The 15,442-nt window shown below is 57.0% G+C and overlaps 2 protein-coding genes across 30 annotated transcripts in view; one reads left to right on the top strand and one right to left on the bottom strand.

The window, feature by feature from the left end:
* ERI3 (ERI1 exoribonuclease family member 3) overlaps positions 1-8,411 on the top strand; it is a 146,665-nt gene extending 138,254 nt beyond the window's left edge. For all 26 annotated transcript variants that reach the window (XM_070078596.2, XM_089300799.1, XM_089300801.1 and 23 more), the window contains one exon: positions 7,875-8,411. In XM_070078596.2, the coding sequence (XP_069934697.2) occupies positions 7,875-7,904 (30 nt within the window). In that variant the 3' untranslated portion in view covers positions 7,905-8,411. The remainder of the gene's footprint in view (positions 1-7,874) is intronic.
* A 199-nt stretch (positions 8,412-8,610) lies between these two features.
* DMAP1 (DNA methyltransferase 1 associated protein 1) lies at positions 8,611-13,912 on the bottom strand. Of its 4 annotated transcripts, none has more exons than XM_070078593.2 (11): positions 13,853-13,912; positions 13,522-13,631; positions 13,028-13,119; positions 12,660-12,855; positions 10,553-10,711; positions 10,277-10,444; positions 9,913-10,098; positions 9,719-9,790; positions 9,356-9,428; positions 8,945-9,240; positions 8,611-8,725 (listed from the first exon to the last, which is right to left on the bottom strand). In XM_070078593.2, exons 2-11 carry the CDS (start codon positions 13,624-13,626, stop codon positions 8,666-8,668), a joined length of 1,407 nt encoding a protein of 468 aa, XP_069934694.1. In that variant the 5' UTR covers positions 13,627-13,631; positions 13,853-13,912; the 3' UTR covers positions 8,611-8,665. The 4 variants fall into 4 exon arrangements, with proteins under 4 accessions (XP_069934694.1, XP_008263586.1, XP_069934693.1 ...); XM_008265364.5 differs by having other exon boundaries at positions 10,553-10,714; XM_070078592.2 differs by having other exon boundaries at positions 13,522-13,671.
* Positions 13,913-15,442: the final 1,530 nt, after the last annotated feature.

The following is a 15,442-nucleotide window of genomic DNA, read 5'->3' on the forward strand; positions in this document are numbered from 1 at the left end:
GAGAGAGAAATCGCCTGCTAATCAAGATGAAATTGCCTTTTCCCCTTGTTGTGGAGCCACCGTCATCCTTCACCATCAGCCCTGTGGCACCACCAGGCCCCTCGGTGGGGCGGGGGGGTGGGGGGGAAGAGGGAAGGGGCGGCTATGGGGACCCTGGGTGGGGGAGGGGGAGGAGGCCTCAGAGCCAGGTCTGTGGGGAGAGAGTGTGTCTGGGAAACGGATTGGGTGGGCCCAGGGACTGTGCTGGCCATGTCTGGGTCACAAGCGGCAGTGGAGAAATGAGGATGTTACTGTTGGAATAACCACCACTACCACCACCACCATAACTGACTCAGACCCTGTTTTAAGTACTTCACAAATGAAAACTCATTTCATCTTTTTAACCACCCTTGGAGGGAAGTAGTTGCTGTAATTATCACTATTATTCCCATTCTAGAGAAGAAGAAACCAAAACACAGAGAAATTAAAGCTCAGGATTTTGCTCAAGGTCATATGGTTATTAAGTGGTGGAGTCTGGATTCGAACACGGACCTGAGGCTACTCAGGTGCCCTCTGCTGTTTCAGTCCTAAATTCACTGCCTTGGCCCCAACTTCCTTCTGGGCTACCATTTGCTGCTTCATCCTAAACTGCAGCCAGGTGTGGCTCTGGGTTGCTGGCCTCCATCGGAGGGTTGCCAGATGCAGCAAATAAAAATATGGGATGCCAGTTACAGTTAAGCTTCAGATAAACAGCAGGTCATTCCGTAGCACCAGTGTGTCCCTGCGGGGCCAGGGCTACATTTGATCTAGCCGTCCTGTCAAGCATGCCTGGGATCCACCCACTGGCACTTTGCTCCCAGGGTGTCCAGAACAGCAGTAAGATGTGGATGCCAAACGAGGTTCTAGAACATTGGTGCACTCAGGGTTCTTGCTGCCTCATCATTAACATATACGTGGTTTCCGCTCCTTGCACTATTCTCCCCACCACCCTAAACTTCCTACCCCTTCTTTGCCTGGTCCCTATTCCGGCGGTTCTGACCCCAGTTCTTGTGCGAGTCACTAAATGTGCTACCAGACTAAGCTTTTGAAGCAGGAGTTCTGTGTAGACGCTGGTAGGCCTCAGGTTGCGTCTACACGTTCCTTTAGGCCCACTGCTTCCTGGCCGCAGGTGAGCGACTGGCCCCGCTGCTGCCCTTCTTGTTTCCTGTTCAGTTTGCCCCTGTGCTTATTTCATGTTCATTCGCTTTGCTGGCTCCAGTAGCCCCTGTGTGGGGGTCTTGTGTGTGATGCACTATCATTTCCAAAGGTTGGGGAAAGTGTGGGCTGCCGTCAGTGGTTATAGGACAGTAGGCCATCCGCTAAGGGCAGCATTAATAGAGCTTCTGTTGCTTTCCACACTCAAATTCCAAACATATTAATAAGTTAAATATAAAAATCACTGAAACTACTAGAAGAAAATGATAGGGTTAAGGATTTTGGTTTTTTTTTGTTGTTGTTTTGGTTTGGCTTTTTTGATAAACTGGACTAAGAAAGGCCTTTTTAATTTTTATGTAAAATATAGTTAATTTTTACTTTACTTGAAAGGCAGAGGGACAGACAAATATCTTCCATCTGCTGATTCACTTGCCATAGCTGGGCCAGGTTGAAGCCAGCTGAACTCTCTCCAGGTCTCCCATGTGGGTGGGAGGGGTCCAAGTACTTAGGTCATCATCCACTGCCTCCCAGAAGCAAACAGCCAGGACTCAAACCAGAGTTCAGAGAACAGGATGCCGGTGCTCGAAGAAGCAGCTTCACCCAGGGCTCCAAACACCCTGAGAGACCCGCCTTTTTTTCTTTTACTGCTATGATTTATTTATCTGTTTACTTGAGAGGCAGAGGGAGAGATGGAGAGAGGAGAGAGACATCTTGCATCCGCTGGTCTGCTCCCTCAAATGGCTACAACAGGCAGGGCTGGGCCAGGCCTAAGTCAGGAGCCAGGGGCTTCATTCTTGTCTTCCAGTAGCAGCTTAACCTGTCGCGCACCACAGCACCAACCTCTGGGAAGCCCTTCTTAAGCAAGACTTTTGTTTTGTTTTAAAGATTTATTTATTTATTTGAAAGGCAGAGTTAAAGAGAGGCAGAGGCAGAGAGAGAGAGAGGGAGAAGCTTTCCATCTGCTGGTTCACTCCCCAGGTGGCCACAATGGGCGGAGCTGTGCCGATACGAAGCCAGGTGCCCAGAGCTTCTTCCAGATCTCCACACGGATGCAGGGCCCAAGGGCTTTAGCCATTTTCCAGACTGCTTTCCCAGGCCATAGCAGAGAGCTGAATCGGAAGTGGAGCAGCTGGGACTCGAACTGGTGCCCATATGGGATGCTGGCACTGCAGGCGGTGGCTTTACCTGCTACGCCACAGTGCCGGCCCCTAAGCAACATGTTAAGCTTAGAACTCTTAGGGGCTGGCGCCACTGCTCACTTGACTAATCCTCTGCCTGCAGCGCTGGCACCCCAGGTTCTAGTCCCAGTTGCTCCTCTTCCGGTCCAGCTCTCTACTGTGGCCCTGGAAGGCAGTGGAGGATGGCCCAAGTGTTTGGGCCCTGTACCCACATGGGAGACCAGGAGGAAATGCCTGGCTCCTGGCTTTGGATCGGTGCAGTGCGCCGGCCGTAGCGGCCATTTGGGGGTTGAACCAATGGAAGGAAGACCTTTCTCTCTGTCTCTCTCTCACTGTCTAGCTCTGCCTGTCAAAAAACAAACAAACAAAAAAAGAACTCATAGGGAAGTGCCTGATAAATTTAGATGTCCCACAGTAATGTGACTGAATCCCAAAGCTAAGTTCATCTCTGCCCCAAATCTGCAGCTTCCTCTGGTATGCCTTGTCTTGGAGCCACTGAGAGCCAGCAGTCATCCTCCCCTGGCCCTACCAACTCCCTCATTAAGGCTTTCTCTGTGATGTCCTAGAAACTCCTCAATCCACGTCACATCTTCCCCTGACCTAGCTGTGGCCAACCTTCCTGGCCTGAATCCACAGTACAGTCTGCAGATTGATCTCTGTGCCTTTCAGGTTAACCCCTCTGGTCCTTTCTTCCCATTCTGGGATGAGAATTCTAAAACATAGTTCTGGGGGTGGGTGCTGTGGCATAGCTGTTAAGCCACTGCTTGAGACACCCATACCGCATCGCATGGCACCTGAGTTTGAGTGCTGCCTCCACTTCCCATCCAGCTTCCTGCCAATAGCATCCTGGGAGGCAGCAGGTTATGGCTCTAGTACTTGGGTCCCTACTGCCCACATAGGAGACCCAGGTGGAGTTCCTGGCTCCTAGTTTATGCCTGGCCAGCCCTTGCTATTGTGATCATTTGGGAAGTAAACCAGCAGATAGAAGATCTCTCTCCATCTCTCTCTCTCTCTCTGTCTCTGTCTCTGTCTCTCTCTCTGTGTGTGTGTGTGTGTGTGTGTGTCACTGTGCCTTTCAAGTAAAATGAAAAACAACAGCATAAATCTGGTCTTGTCACCCCCCTCCCTAAACATGTTTGTGTCTTCCCATCACACCCAGAATGATGGACTCCTGAGCTCCCTGGCTTAGCATCCACGTCCCTCTGGTCAGTCACTGATGACTTTGCCAGCTTCATCTCTTACCACTCCTTGTGTCCTTTCCTCCTCCCCTCCACCCCGCTGCTAAACTTATTTTGGGGGGACACTCTGCCTTTCACCTCCAGAAATGTGCATACGCTCTTCATCAGGCTGAGGACACCTCCTCATTCCAACCCCAGCTTGCCAGGCCAGCCCTCCCCACACCCCCTAAACCTTCTGCTTAACTTCCCTCCTGCAGGAGTCCATTCCTGGTCAGTTAGGTGACTTCCCTGTGCCGCCGCCTCCTACAGCACTGAGCCTTTACAGAGCCGGCTCTGCGCTCCTCGAGGCAGGGAGCCAGAGTCTTGCAGTCTCGGAACCAGTGTGGCACACAGAAGGCGTCAGCACATATTTGCCAAGCCAGTGAGTGCCTAAGTGAATGGCTCTCCATGGGTTGCTAGGGCCCCTTCCCTCCTGAAGGTCTCCTTGGCCCGGGCCCTGCTTTCTGTCCTCTGCTGTACAGTTCCCAGACAAGTGCAGCCAGCCGGAGCACGGTAGCCTCAGGCGGTTTACCCTGGGGAGCTCTCTGCATGATCTGAGCCACCCCTCCACTAGAGGCACCTTTGCCAAGCAGGTACTTGACCACCTCGGGGCCCAGTCGGCAAGCTTACCCTCCCTCGGTAGGTGCTCGCCCAGCAGTCTCCCCTCGGAGGGATTTAGGCACCTGCATCTCTCCCATTATGGTGCTGGCGATCTAAAAATATGTCCAACATTAATATATTAATACTCCAGAAAGAGAGGGTCATCTTGTCACATGTTGATGCCCCCCTCCCCACCCTGGAGCCTAAAAACCGGTTAAGCTTCTAGAATTTGAAGGTGAGGAAGTCCTACTTTTGGTGGCTTCCATGTGAGCTTAAGGCTGTCCCCTGCAGCTGCCCCTCAAGCCCAAGGCGAGGATGCCAACCCAGGTGGCCCCAGAGCTTCAAGCAAAGTTCTCTCAGAGGGGCTGTGCTGTCACCACACTTAACCCTGCCTGCTCTGCCTGTCTCGAAACTTGTGGTCTATTAAAAGTCTCAAATCTGTGGTGCTGCTTCTGCCCAGTTTTCTCGTTTTCTGACTGTGCTGTTGGCTTTTTTAATGGATTGGTTAAGGGTCAAGGACTTGGAGAGAAGCCCATAAATGCTGTCCCACAGACCCACTAAGAAAACTGGAACAAACTTCCTCCTCCCTCTGGGTCATTATTTATCGTAGTGGCCCAGTGGCAACAAGTCCAAATCTCAGAGCCCCAGTAACCAGGCTTAGTGGTCAGTTTGTGGAGTGGCTGATAGTAGGTCTCATCAAATATGCTGGCTGCCTGTCATCTGGGCCACTATGCAGTATGCATGCTGCCTCATTGGGTCATCCAGGAAACTGACATCCAGGCCTTATTTTCTAGAAGATAAGAAATATTCCTAGCATGCAGGGGTGCGGCAGGTGTATGTGTGTGTGTGTGTGTGTGTGTGTGCGAGAGTGAGAAGGCACGCACGTGCTACCTTGTTGAATGCTTGCAGTACGGGCAAGGCCATTCCCAGGGGAGGAACCTGACACTTAGAGAACTGAGCACTCACCACACGTCATGCAGCAGTGAAGGAGGTTAAGGCAGGAACCAGGCCTGCCTGACTCCCAGATGCCCTGTGTCTTTCTCAGGAACTGATTCCTTCAGATTGGAGCACAGGGGTTGGGTGAGACCAGGGATAGCAGGGATCTGATTTTTTTTGCAGAGCCTTTGTCATGGTAAAGAGAATAGACTGAACCAGGGCAAGAGCCACAGGCGGAGTTAAAGAGGACATGTGTGATTGGATTGTGGAAAAAAAGATCACTGGCTACAAGAGAATGGATTAGAGGACAGAGGACTGGCTGAGCAGTAACACAGATGGTGGCGTCTGGATTGGGCAGCTGGCACTGGGATGAAGGGAAGTAGATGATTAGGCAGGGAATCAGATGAAATCTGCAGTTCACACTTGATCAGATGTGGGGAGTGAGGAGAGAGCACTCAGAGGCCTCGTTCTTGGGCACTAAGGGCAGGTGGGGCTGCCACTCACAGGGACGGGGAACGCAGGGTCACAGCAGACATGCCCATCAGGGATGTTCTGTGTTTTACGTCCGTACAAAGAGCTGTTTGGGAGGCCTCTGCATGTGATCCAGCACCCAGGACAGTGGTCCAGGCTGGAGATGATCTCAGGGGTATCCATGCTCATGCTCTTTGATGAGGTCGTCCAGTGGGGAAGAGTTCAAGGACAGAGACTGGGGCGTGTGGGCCCCTCCCAGCACAGGGCCAGATGCTGGTAGATCACTGCTTGCCCACTGGATGGCCTGGGGGTCGGGGCTGGGACATTCACTTGGGCCAGGAGAGGCAGATTGAGCGATTTGTCCAGCAATGAATGAAGGAGGAGCCAGATGAAGTCAATAGAAAACTAATTTTCTTTTCTGCTGGAAGAAATGAGGTGTGTGGCCGCTGGGTAATTGCAGATAACGAGGAGACTTATTCTTAATATGCACAGCGGCCATGGTCTCCAGAGTGCAGGAGACAGGCAGGCTTGGAGGTGTCCTGCCATAGCCAGGCGTCTTTGGTAAGAAAATCGCAGTATCACAGTCCCTCCACTGGGGCCACCACAGCCTCTGGGCCCTGCCACAGCCCCCTCCCCCTCCCGTCCCATTCTCCTTCTTGTCAACTGCCTAGCTCCTCCTGCCACACCCCCTCCCTCCTCCACCCCCTGCCCGCACAGCATAGGCATACACACTAAGAGAGACAAATGATGGGGCCTCAGCTGAGCGGGGTGCGTGTCCGGCCCATAAACCACGAGGATGGGTCACGTCTGGAGTTGCCATGGCCGCCACTACCCACCCATCTGTCTTCCCACCATTCTGCCTCAGACCGGGCCTCCTGAGTCTCTAGGGGAACAAGGTGTCACCTCTCCATGTGCTACATCCACTTCAGGCACATGCATGTTGAGCTCTGCAAGACAGGACCTCATCTGACTTGTCTGCCCTTAGCAGGATCTGCAGAGCTGGAGTCTGGCTAGTGAGATGGGTCCTGGGCTAACCAGAGCCCCGCCCCCACCGCACCCTCCCAGCTCCCCCAGCTCTCTGCTAGCTTAGGAGGGCCCCTTTCCTGGCCTAAGGTCCTGGCAAGGGCTGGCCTGAGGGGCTCAGTGGAAGGACTTGGTTCTTCACAGATGCAGAGGCCTCCCGACCCCACCTTGACCTTACCACCCCCAACACACACTTGATGATGACATCAATGTACAATATTTCTGCAATCACAGCATCGATCCCATGAAGGCTGGTGGCGGCTGAGGCCTGGTTATGGCCCAGGAGCACCGAAGGGAGGTGGGAGAGCAGGTGAGGGAATGGCAAGTCGGTGGCTGTTCTGTGCAGCTGAACCGAAAATGAAAAGCCCAGGCACTCAGGCGGTTTCTGTCCTGGTGGGACAAGCTCTGGGCAGCTGCACTTCCTAATGGTGGTGGATGGAGGCCTGGCTCCCGAGTGCCTGCTCTTTCCTGGACAGTTCAGAGCAATTTTCACAGGGACCCGTACAGAAGAAACTGCGCGTGGTAGGCTCTTGTGTACACAGACATTTCATGTGAGGTATGGGCACAGTCAAGCCCAAAAGGTGGCCAGCACCTAGCTTTGCACTGGGACTGAAGCAGGGCAGGGGCTCATGGCTCAAGCTGGGAGGGGCCGTGAATCTATACCCTCCCCAGCACAGCACCGGCACCCACGCGAGTTGCTGTTGGAGCACACAAGCCTGGGCCAAGGCCCCAGCAGTGCCGAGCCTGGTGCCTTGTCACCAGTGATTACGGCCTGGACCACATCTCCCACACGCACGCAAGTGCCGGCAAAGTCACCCTGGCCGTGGGCGTGATGAATGGCCGCACAGTAATGAAATGGAGACATCAAGGCGGGTGGCGGGAAGACGGAGTGTGGCGGACGGGCCGTCCCCACGCGGCGGCAACAAGAAGGATCGCCCAGCGGCCGGGGGCCGTCAAGGGAGAAATTACACATTTACTCGGCCTTTTTCTTACTGCGACGGCGCCCATACATCACCACTGGGGCTGGGCCGGGACACGCCGGCCAATTTCCAGCATGAATTATGGGGCTGAGAAGCATCAAGACCAGGCTTACTGCCGGCCCAGCAGCACCCATCCCAACCTGAAGCTGGAGATGCTGCCACCAGGGGGCAGACCCTCTGTTGAGCCTGTGGCTCCAGAACCTGCCCCAGCTTCCCACTCCGCTTGTAAAAGGACCTAAGGGCGGAGGGGAAGGATCCGGAGCCCACCTAAAGGTCTTCTCTCTCTCTCTTTCCAGATGACTGCAAGAACATCGCCAACATCATGAAGACGCTCGCCTATCGAGGCTTCATCTTCAAGCAGACGTCGAAGCCGTTCTGATTGGTCAAGGACGGGATGGGGCAGGACAGGGTAGCTGCTTGGCCCAGCCCAAAATCCTCCTCTCCCTGTCCAGAGGGGCGAAGGGAGAGTGGCCCAGCTCTGCGTCCAGAGTGTCCCCCAGCTGCCCTGTGGGCCTGTGCCCAGGGCAAGGGCTTGGCCACTTGGCCCCTCCGGAGCAGACACTTTGTGCCCCCCCACTCCCACCCCACCCCTCAACCTCAGCCCAGTTATCAGCCCCTCCCATTGTGGACCTGGGCTCGGGGGACCCAGGCCATCACTGCCTCCTCCCTAGTACACAGGCTTCTGCGGGGGCCCCCAGGGTCCCCTGTGCCCCCTCCCATCCATAGTGCATGGTGTGTGGTGCCCCCAGGGCTCCAGGACAGATCAGGCCCTACCTTGTGTCTACCCCCGTCCCCGCTGTGAACGTGCCACTGAATAAAGTCGGGGAAACGAGGCCTTGGGTATGTGTGCGAAGCCGTCCTGAGTGTGAAACAAGTGTCCCAAGGTACAGGAGTTCGGCAGAAATTGGTGGCGAGCTGTTAGTGGTCAGAAGGCTGCTGAGGCAGGCCCCGACCAGCACCCTGGTGGAGCGGCTGTGGGACCCTCCTGGCCGGGTCCTCGGGAGTGGTGAAAAGGAAAAGGCGGCAGCCCGGTCCCACTCAGCATCTCTATTTACACGACAGCAGCACCCACACCCCGTGCGGCCTCTCAGGGCTTCTTGGCTTTCTTCACAGAAGATGAGCTGGAGGCTGATTCCCGTCGCTTCCTCTGGGGAAACACAAGGTGCTGAGGTCAGTGGCCCCCAAGGCCTGGCTCTGGCTGGGTGTGCACACCTCATGCTCTCAAGACACACTGGGTCTACACACACCTGGTCTACCCACTCCTGCCCTGAGTCCCAGGCCCTCGTGGAGGCGGCACATGTACATGTGTGTGCTCTGCTCACTTGCAGGGCCAGGGCACAGTCTGCTAGCCCGCACAGTCTCTTACCGAATTGGGCGTGAGAGGTGCGCCCACCACATCAATGATGGTGTCCTTGGTGGGGTCGGGGCCAAGTCCGGGTTCAGACACTGCGGACTCGGTAGAGACTGGGGCTGGGCCTGATGCTGGCACGGTGGGGCCCCCCAGCACACCAGCGCGGGCCAGCGCCTCGTGCCGGTGCCGCAGCATCTGGAGCTCGTACTCGCAGTTGGCACAGGCCTGCTTGAGCTCGTAGAGCAGCACCAGGTCGCTCCGCAGCTCATTGAACATGTGCACCAGCTCCTCTGTGGGTGTCGGGCTCAGCTCTGCCGGGGGGGTGGGGTGGGGTGGGGTGTGTGTGTGCAAATCCAGCTACAGGCACTGCCCTCTGCCTGCCCGCCCCTGGGAAGGCACATCCTGTGGGCCCAGCCCCCAACTCACCCACACCAAGCTCCAGCAGCATCTGTTCCAGGGCCTTGATCTTCTTCTGTCCCACAGAGCTTGGCAGCTTCATCTGCAACGACCCAGGAAGCTAGGCCCTTTCCCTCCATTGGAGGCTCAGGGGGAAGGGGACTAAAAGCAGCGAGGGTGGGGAAGATGTGGGAGAGAAGGCAACCGCAGGGAGCCACGGGCCAGAAAAGGAAACAGAAGTAGAATACAGTACACATGGGGACCACCGCCACCTGAGGTCCTGGTGGGCCACCTGTCTGTGGCCACCCCTTCTTGCTCTAGCCCCACCTGCTGCAGCCGGCTGGAGCCCGGAGGAGTGCGCCCAGCGGCAGCCTGCAGGAGGGAGTGACGTACCCGCTGGCTCCGCAGCGTGACACCTGCCGACTTGAAGTCTGGAAACTTGATGCCTGCAGTCTCAGGAACAGCCTGGGGAAGGAGTCACGGACAACGGGGTGACGTGGGGGTGGGCCCAGCATCCATGCCGGGACCCTGCCAGCTCTAGGGGAGCACCCCACCCCGACCCGGAGCCGCGCTCTCAGCCTCCGCACCGGCTTCTCGGCCTCTTTCTTCTGCGGTAGCTTCTTCTTGGGGGCCTTGCGCTCCGTGCGCCGCTGCTCCGCGGTCGTGTCCGCCGCCGTGATCAGCTTCTGCAGGTCCTGGCTGCGTTTCTCCCGCTCCTTCTTCCGGGCCTCGATCTTGCGCAGCTCCTGCAGCAGGTACTCCTCCTCTGCCACCTGGGCAAGGGAGCGATGCTGAGCCACCCGAGGGCGCGTGCCGGAGGAAGGGGAGACGGGCGAAGGCAGCCCGGGCGTCCATGAGGGAATCCGAGGAGGAAGGGCGCGCGGGGGAGAGCGTGGGCAGTGACCACGGCTGGGAACCAGTGAGGGCGACGGGGCTGAGCTTGGGGCTGACCTGCTCTGGGGTCCGGTTGTAGAGACGCTCCAGCTGTTCCTTCCGCCTCCGCTCGTGCCCAGCATCAAACACTGGTATCTTGAGGTCTGTGCCTGGCACGGCCCGCACATTGGCAAGCTTGGCACAGATGTGGTAGTACCGCTCCTTCAGGTCCTCCACAGAGCGCTTCTGAGGGTCGGCAATGACAAGGGAGTGACCACTCAGGGACTGGCCTGAAGGCAGGGTGTGCCGGGCCCAGGGGCTGGGCACATGTGCAGATGTATGACGCCGGCTCACCTTGAACTGCTGGTGGTCGTAGCGGTCATGGATAACCACAAACCGCAGGTCAAAGCGGCGGCTGAGGTCAAAGAGGTGATCGGTTTCTGCCTTCGTCCAAGCGTCATCGTGGAGATAGAGCTGGTACTCCTGCTCCGAGTACACGGGCACCTGCACCGTCTGCTGGCACCGAGGGACACAGTGGGGATGTTCACACCACTGGTGAATCTGGTGGGCCCAGCCCCCTGTGACCACAGTCTCTGGGCCAGAAAAAAGGAAATCCTCCGCCCGTGCCCCTGCAGAGGGCAGCCTGGGGTGAGAAAAAACCTGTCTGCTTAACTGGAGGCCCTGGCGGCTCTGGGACTGCAGCTGGCCCCTGACTGACTCCAGGAGCAACTTCACTACACCTTCAGCTTCGGCGCCCGGTAACAAGACACACGCTCCTAACCCCCACGGTCTAGGTGAGGGGCCCACATGTAAGCACTTCTGTGGAGTCCAAAGGTCAAATCGAGTCTGGCAGATGGCTAAGTACCTGGAGAAAGGCCCAGGAGCCCCGAAGTCCATGCAACTCTTGCCTGAAGCACTACTGCCACCCAGTGGTGACAGTGGGGATTGCAGCTCCCTCCACACACCTAGGTCAGGAACCTAGCGGTGGACAGGAACTAGTCCCAAACTCTTCCCCCCTCAGTCCCCAACCCCTCAAAGACAGTCCGAGGCCCAAGGAAAGGATCAGTGCTCTACTGGAGCAGGAGAGTTTTATTTTCTGTCTGAGACCACAGCTGCCTCCTGGACATCATGGTGTCCACACACCTCAACCTTAACATGCTCAGTACTGAACTCATCGCTCGCCCTCGCACTCCTGTCTCCTCCAATCCAGAAGCCAGTCGGTGTCCATCACCAGCCCAGAGGCCCCTGTCAGAAACAGGAGACATCTGCAACTCCTACCTTCCTCTGGACTCCTCCCCTTCACCAAGTCTGTGGCTTCACCTACAAACCTGCCACAGCCCAGTCTGGATGCCACTATCACCTGCCTGGACTAGAGACACAGCCTGCCCCGGTCTCTGCCTCCACGCAGCCCTCCAGGCAAGGCTGGATCTGAACATCGCTACTAGAAGGGCAGCCCGCAGGGCAGGGCCGTGTGCAAACTCTCCACTGGTCTGGGTAAGCATGGGACCTGCAGGCTGAGCCGACCGTGAAGAAACGTGGGCTCGTGTGGTCTTTTCCTATAACCTTCCTGGGCTTATCAGTCTCTGAGGGACTGGAGACACCAAGAACATCCTTCACTCAATCTGTTCTAGAGGACGCCTCTGATCACGTCACCCGGTCATCTTGTGTTAGGCCCCTCGAAGGCTCCGGCCTCCGAGATGGAGTGCCTCTAGACAGTTCACGAGCACCCCACAGCCAGGGCTGCCCACTTCTGGTCCACTTCTGTTCTGCCTTTAAGCTCAGCAACTGCAGGCACCTAGCAGCGAAAATCCACCGCGTCGGCTGACGAACACACGGGCGAGGGAGCTGGCCTCCGCAGCCACTACCCCTCATGGACCCTAAGTTCCGGCCAAATGACTAGCAGTTTCTGGAACATACCAGGCTCTCGCCCTCGGCCTGTTCTTCCACGTGGACATCTACCTAGATGATACTCTCGTCCTCCTGACTGCTTTCAGGCATCCACTCCTCTGGGGACTCCCCCCATTCATTTCAATTCATTTAGTATTTTTAAAAAACAGGAAGGGAGGAGCCAGTCCCACACATATGGAACTCATAGTCAACTAAGGAAGACACTCATTCATTCATTCATTCAAAAAATATGGATCGTGGGCCCGTACCCCTCTGCGGGGGGAAGTACTGAGTTAGGCAGGGTCTTACAGTTGGATGAGAGAGGTACTCCTAGGGTGGCACAAGCGCCTCCTGATCTAGCCCAGGGACAGCGGCGCTCAGAGAAAAGGCAAACGGGTCCAGCTTGGCCGGAAAGACCCCCCGAGGCCCACTCTGCGTGTATGTGCCCCCAGGACAGAACTGACAGCCCTGGTGGGCCCTACACCTGCCTCTGACCAGCCCTAGCAGACTGAAGGGCTCAGAGAGTGGTTCACAAAGGCGGCGTCGCCGGCCTGCCCCTGCGCTGCAAGCTCACCTTATTGAACCTGGCGAAAGGGTAGTCTTTGCCCTCCTCTGCTGCGCGTCTCCAGTGGAAAAACATGGCTCCGTCCTTCCGGGCCGGGTTGGTAAACGGCATCCACTTCCAAGGCCTCACCTTCTTGGAGCCCAGCTTGGCCTTCACCGTGCGGTAGCCCTGGCCGGTGTCGCTGGGCAGCAGGGGCGGGGCATCCCTGGCAGTGGGGTGTAAGGAAAAGGCAGGCTGGAATCCCAAGGTGTGGACAGGGCGCGGGTCTACCCCGGAGAGGGGGAGTGCCGTCCAGGAGCGGGAGCTGCGAGACCTCCTCGGCCGGGAGGGGCGGCGCACAGGGGGCAGGGGGTGGGCGCCGGGGCTCGGATACTTGCTTCTTGTCGGAGTAGAGCAGGGCGTAGACCTCCCGGTGCATGCCCTCGGGCCTCTTGAAGGTCAGCGTTTCGGAGGACTTCTTGGACTTTTTCTGGAGACCAGAGGAGAGGAACCGGTTAGACCCCCCCCCCCCGAAAACTCTTCCACCCGGCTCACCCCCCCCAACAATCCGGCACCTACAGCAGGCACGACTGCAGTGAAACGCCACCGAGGGACACAAACCCTCACAGGGGGACCCCCGGCCCGAGCACCTGGGCGCAGGGGACACGCCCTCCCCCAGGTGCTGGATTCCCACTGCCAGCATCTCACCGCCGTCACACTTCATTCTCATCTCTGGGAGGCGTCCTGCCGTGTTGGGCGCCGCCGCCTCCCACCTCCACTCCATCCCGCCCGCGGTGACACGCGTTCTCGGCTCCCCTGGCACCTCCCACCTCCCTCGTCTCTCGCCGTCCGCACCCCTCCCCACCTCCCTTCCCCGGAGCCCCCAAGCTACCTTGTCCGGGTTGATGATGTCTTTCTTGCTGATGGTCCCGGAGGCGGCATCTCCTTCCGGACCCCCGAGTTCTAGAATGTCCCGTACATCTGCGCCCGTAGCCATCGCGCCTAAGAGATGGGGGAGCGCCCCGAGGTCAAGGGTCAGCGCCTGGGAGGGGACCAGGCTCAGGTCAGGGGGGCGGGGCCACTCCAGACACAAGCGGAGGCGGGGCGAAGAGGCGGGCCGCGAGGACGGTGGCGGTCCAGGTCAGGTCCGGGTCCTGCCTGTGGGCTGCCGCCTGCGTGTTCCTAACGGCCCCATCAGCCTCCTCGCCCCGGAGCCTCCGCACCTGCAACCCCCTCAGCTGCGGCCGCCGCCGCCGCTCCCCTATCCTCGGAAAGCCGCTGTCAGAAACTTCCGGTCGTGCTCACTAGAAAGGCGGCCGACAGAAACGCTTCCGGTCTGTGCTTCAAGGAAATGGAGCCGACTGGCAACCCAGTGCGAACGCTCCTGGCCGCGCCGAGCCGCGGACGGTGCTGTGCTGCCGAGAGCTCGCGCGTGGTGGTGCCGCCGCCAGTTTTCTGGTATTGGGCAATGGAAAGAGAGCCCAGAGCTTTATGGCACTGGGAAGTCACTTAGTTTGTCTACACGGGTTTCCTCGTTGGCGAAGTGGAAGTTGTGATGATACCTGCTTAAATGAAATAACAATCCGTGTAAAACATGAGCACAATGCCTGGAACTTCTAATTATTTTTATTAAATGAAATACATTTATCGCCCCTGTTCATTAAGTGCCACTCCACTACGTTCCAGGCCCTGTGCTAAGCTTGGGCGGGGAAGAGAGACACTAGACAGGGCGGAGCTCGCCCGGCCGCTGGGGTCGTCCGAGCCTCAGGGAGGTGTCCGCAAGGGTTGGGAGGGCGGGCGAGCTCTCTCTGCTTTGCAAACTGAAACAGTTAAAGATTTTCTTCCCAAGAATGACTCAAGGTAAAAGAAAAAAGCAACTGGCCGTGCCAAGTGCCGGTGAGGAGGTGGAGTCGCAGAACTGATGCAGGCGGACAGCAGCCGCGCCAGGCGTCGGGAGTGCCTGGGTGCACTCCTGGCCCCAGCGTCCAGCTAGTGCCCACGCTGGGGTGCAGGCGTGTCCGTGGTGGATCGCCCACTGGGAGACCCTGGACTGAGTTCCTGACTGCTTGTCTGGTCCCAGCCCAGTCCCAGCTGTTCCGGGCGTTTGCCGGGGGAACCAGCAGATGGAAGCACTCTCTGGGTCTCTCCATCCCTCTGGCTTGCTCGCTCGCTCTTTTTGCTTTTCAAATCATGTTTTAGAAGAAAAAAAATCGCAGCCACATAGGAACATCATTTGACACGAAAGTTAAACATGTATACACCTGACGTCACAGCAATTATACTCCTGGGAATATTCCCAAAAGTAATACTTTTTAAAGATTTTTTTTAAAAAAGTTTATTTGAAAGGCAGAGTTAGAGAGAAAAAGGTCTTCCATCCACAGATTCACTCCCCAAATGGCTGCAACAGCAGGAGCTGAGCCAATAAGAAGCCACGAGCCAGGAGCTTCTTACAGGTCTCCCACACTGGTGCAGGGGCCCAAAGACTTGGGCCATCTTCTACTACTTTCTCAGGCTGTAAGCAGAGAGCTGGATCGGAAGTAGAGCAGCCAGGACTCAGATCAGCGTCCATATGGGATGCCGGCACTGCAGGCGGCGGCTTTACCTGCTACACCACAGCGCCAAACACAAGAAATAATTTTTTAAAGATTTATTTATTTATATGAAAGTCAGAGTTACACAGAGAAGGAGAGGCGGAGAGAGAGACAGAGAGAGGTCTTCCATCCGTTAGTTCATTCCCCAACTGACCACAACAGCCAAAGCTGCACCGATCTGAAGCCAGGAGCCAGGAGCTTCTTCTGGGTCTCCCACGCAGG

Source organism: Oryctolagus cuniculus, chromosome 7 (assembly GCF_051225735.1).
Source record: "Oryctolagus cuniculus isolate XC-2025 breed Fujian yellow rabbit chromosome 7, ASM5122573v1, whole genome shotgun sequence".
In the NCBI taxonomy this organism is placed as follows: Eukaryota; Metazoa; Chordata; class Mammalia; order Lagomorpha; family Leporidae; genus Oryctolagus; species Oryctolagus cuniculus.

What these genes read in the sequence shown, in the direction of transcription:
- DMAP1 (XM_008265364.5), bottom strand. Translation starts at nt 13,626, where the DNA reads ATGGCTACGGGCGCAGATGTACGGGACATTCTAGAACTCGGGGGTCCG. An exon ending in ACGACCACCAGCAGTTCAAG is followed by an intron (nt 10,445 to 10,552) that starts GTGAGCCGGCGT and finishes GCCGACCCTCAG; the next exon opens with AAGCGCTCTGTGGAGGACCT. An exon ending in TCACGCTGCGGAGCCAGCGG is followed by an intron (nt 9,429 to 9,718) that starts GTACGTCACTCC and finishes GGGTCGTTGCAG; the next exon opens with ATGAAGCTGCCAAGCTCTGT.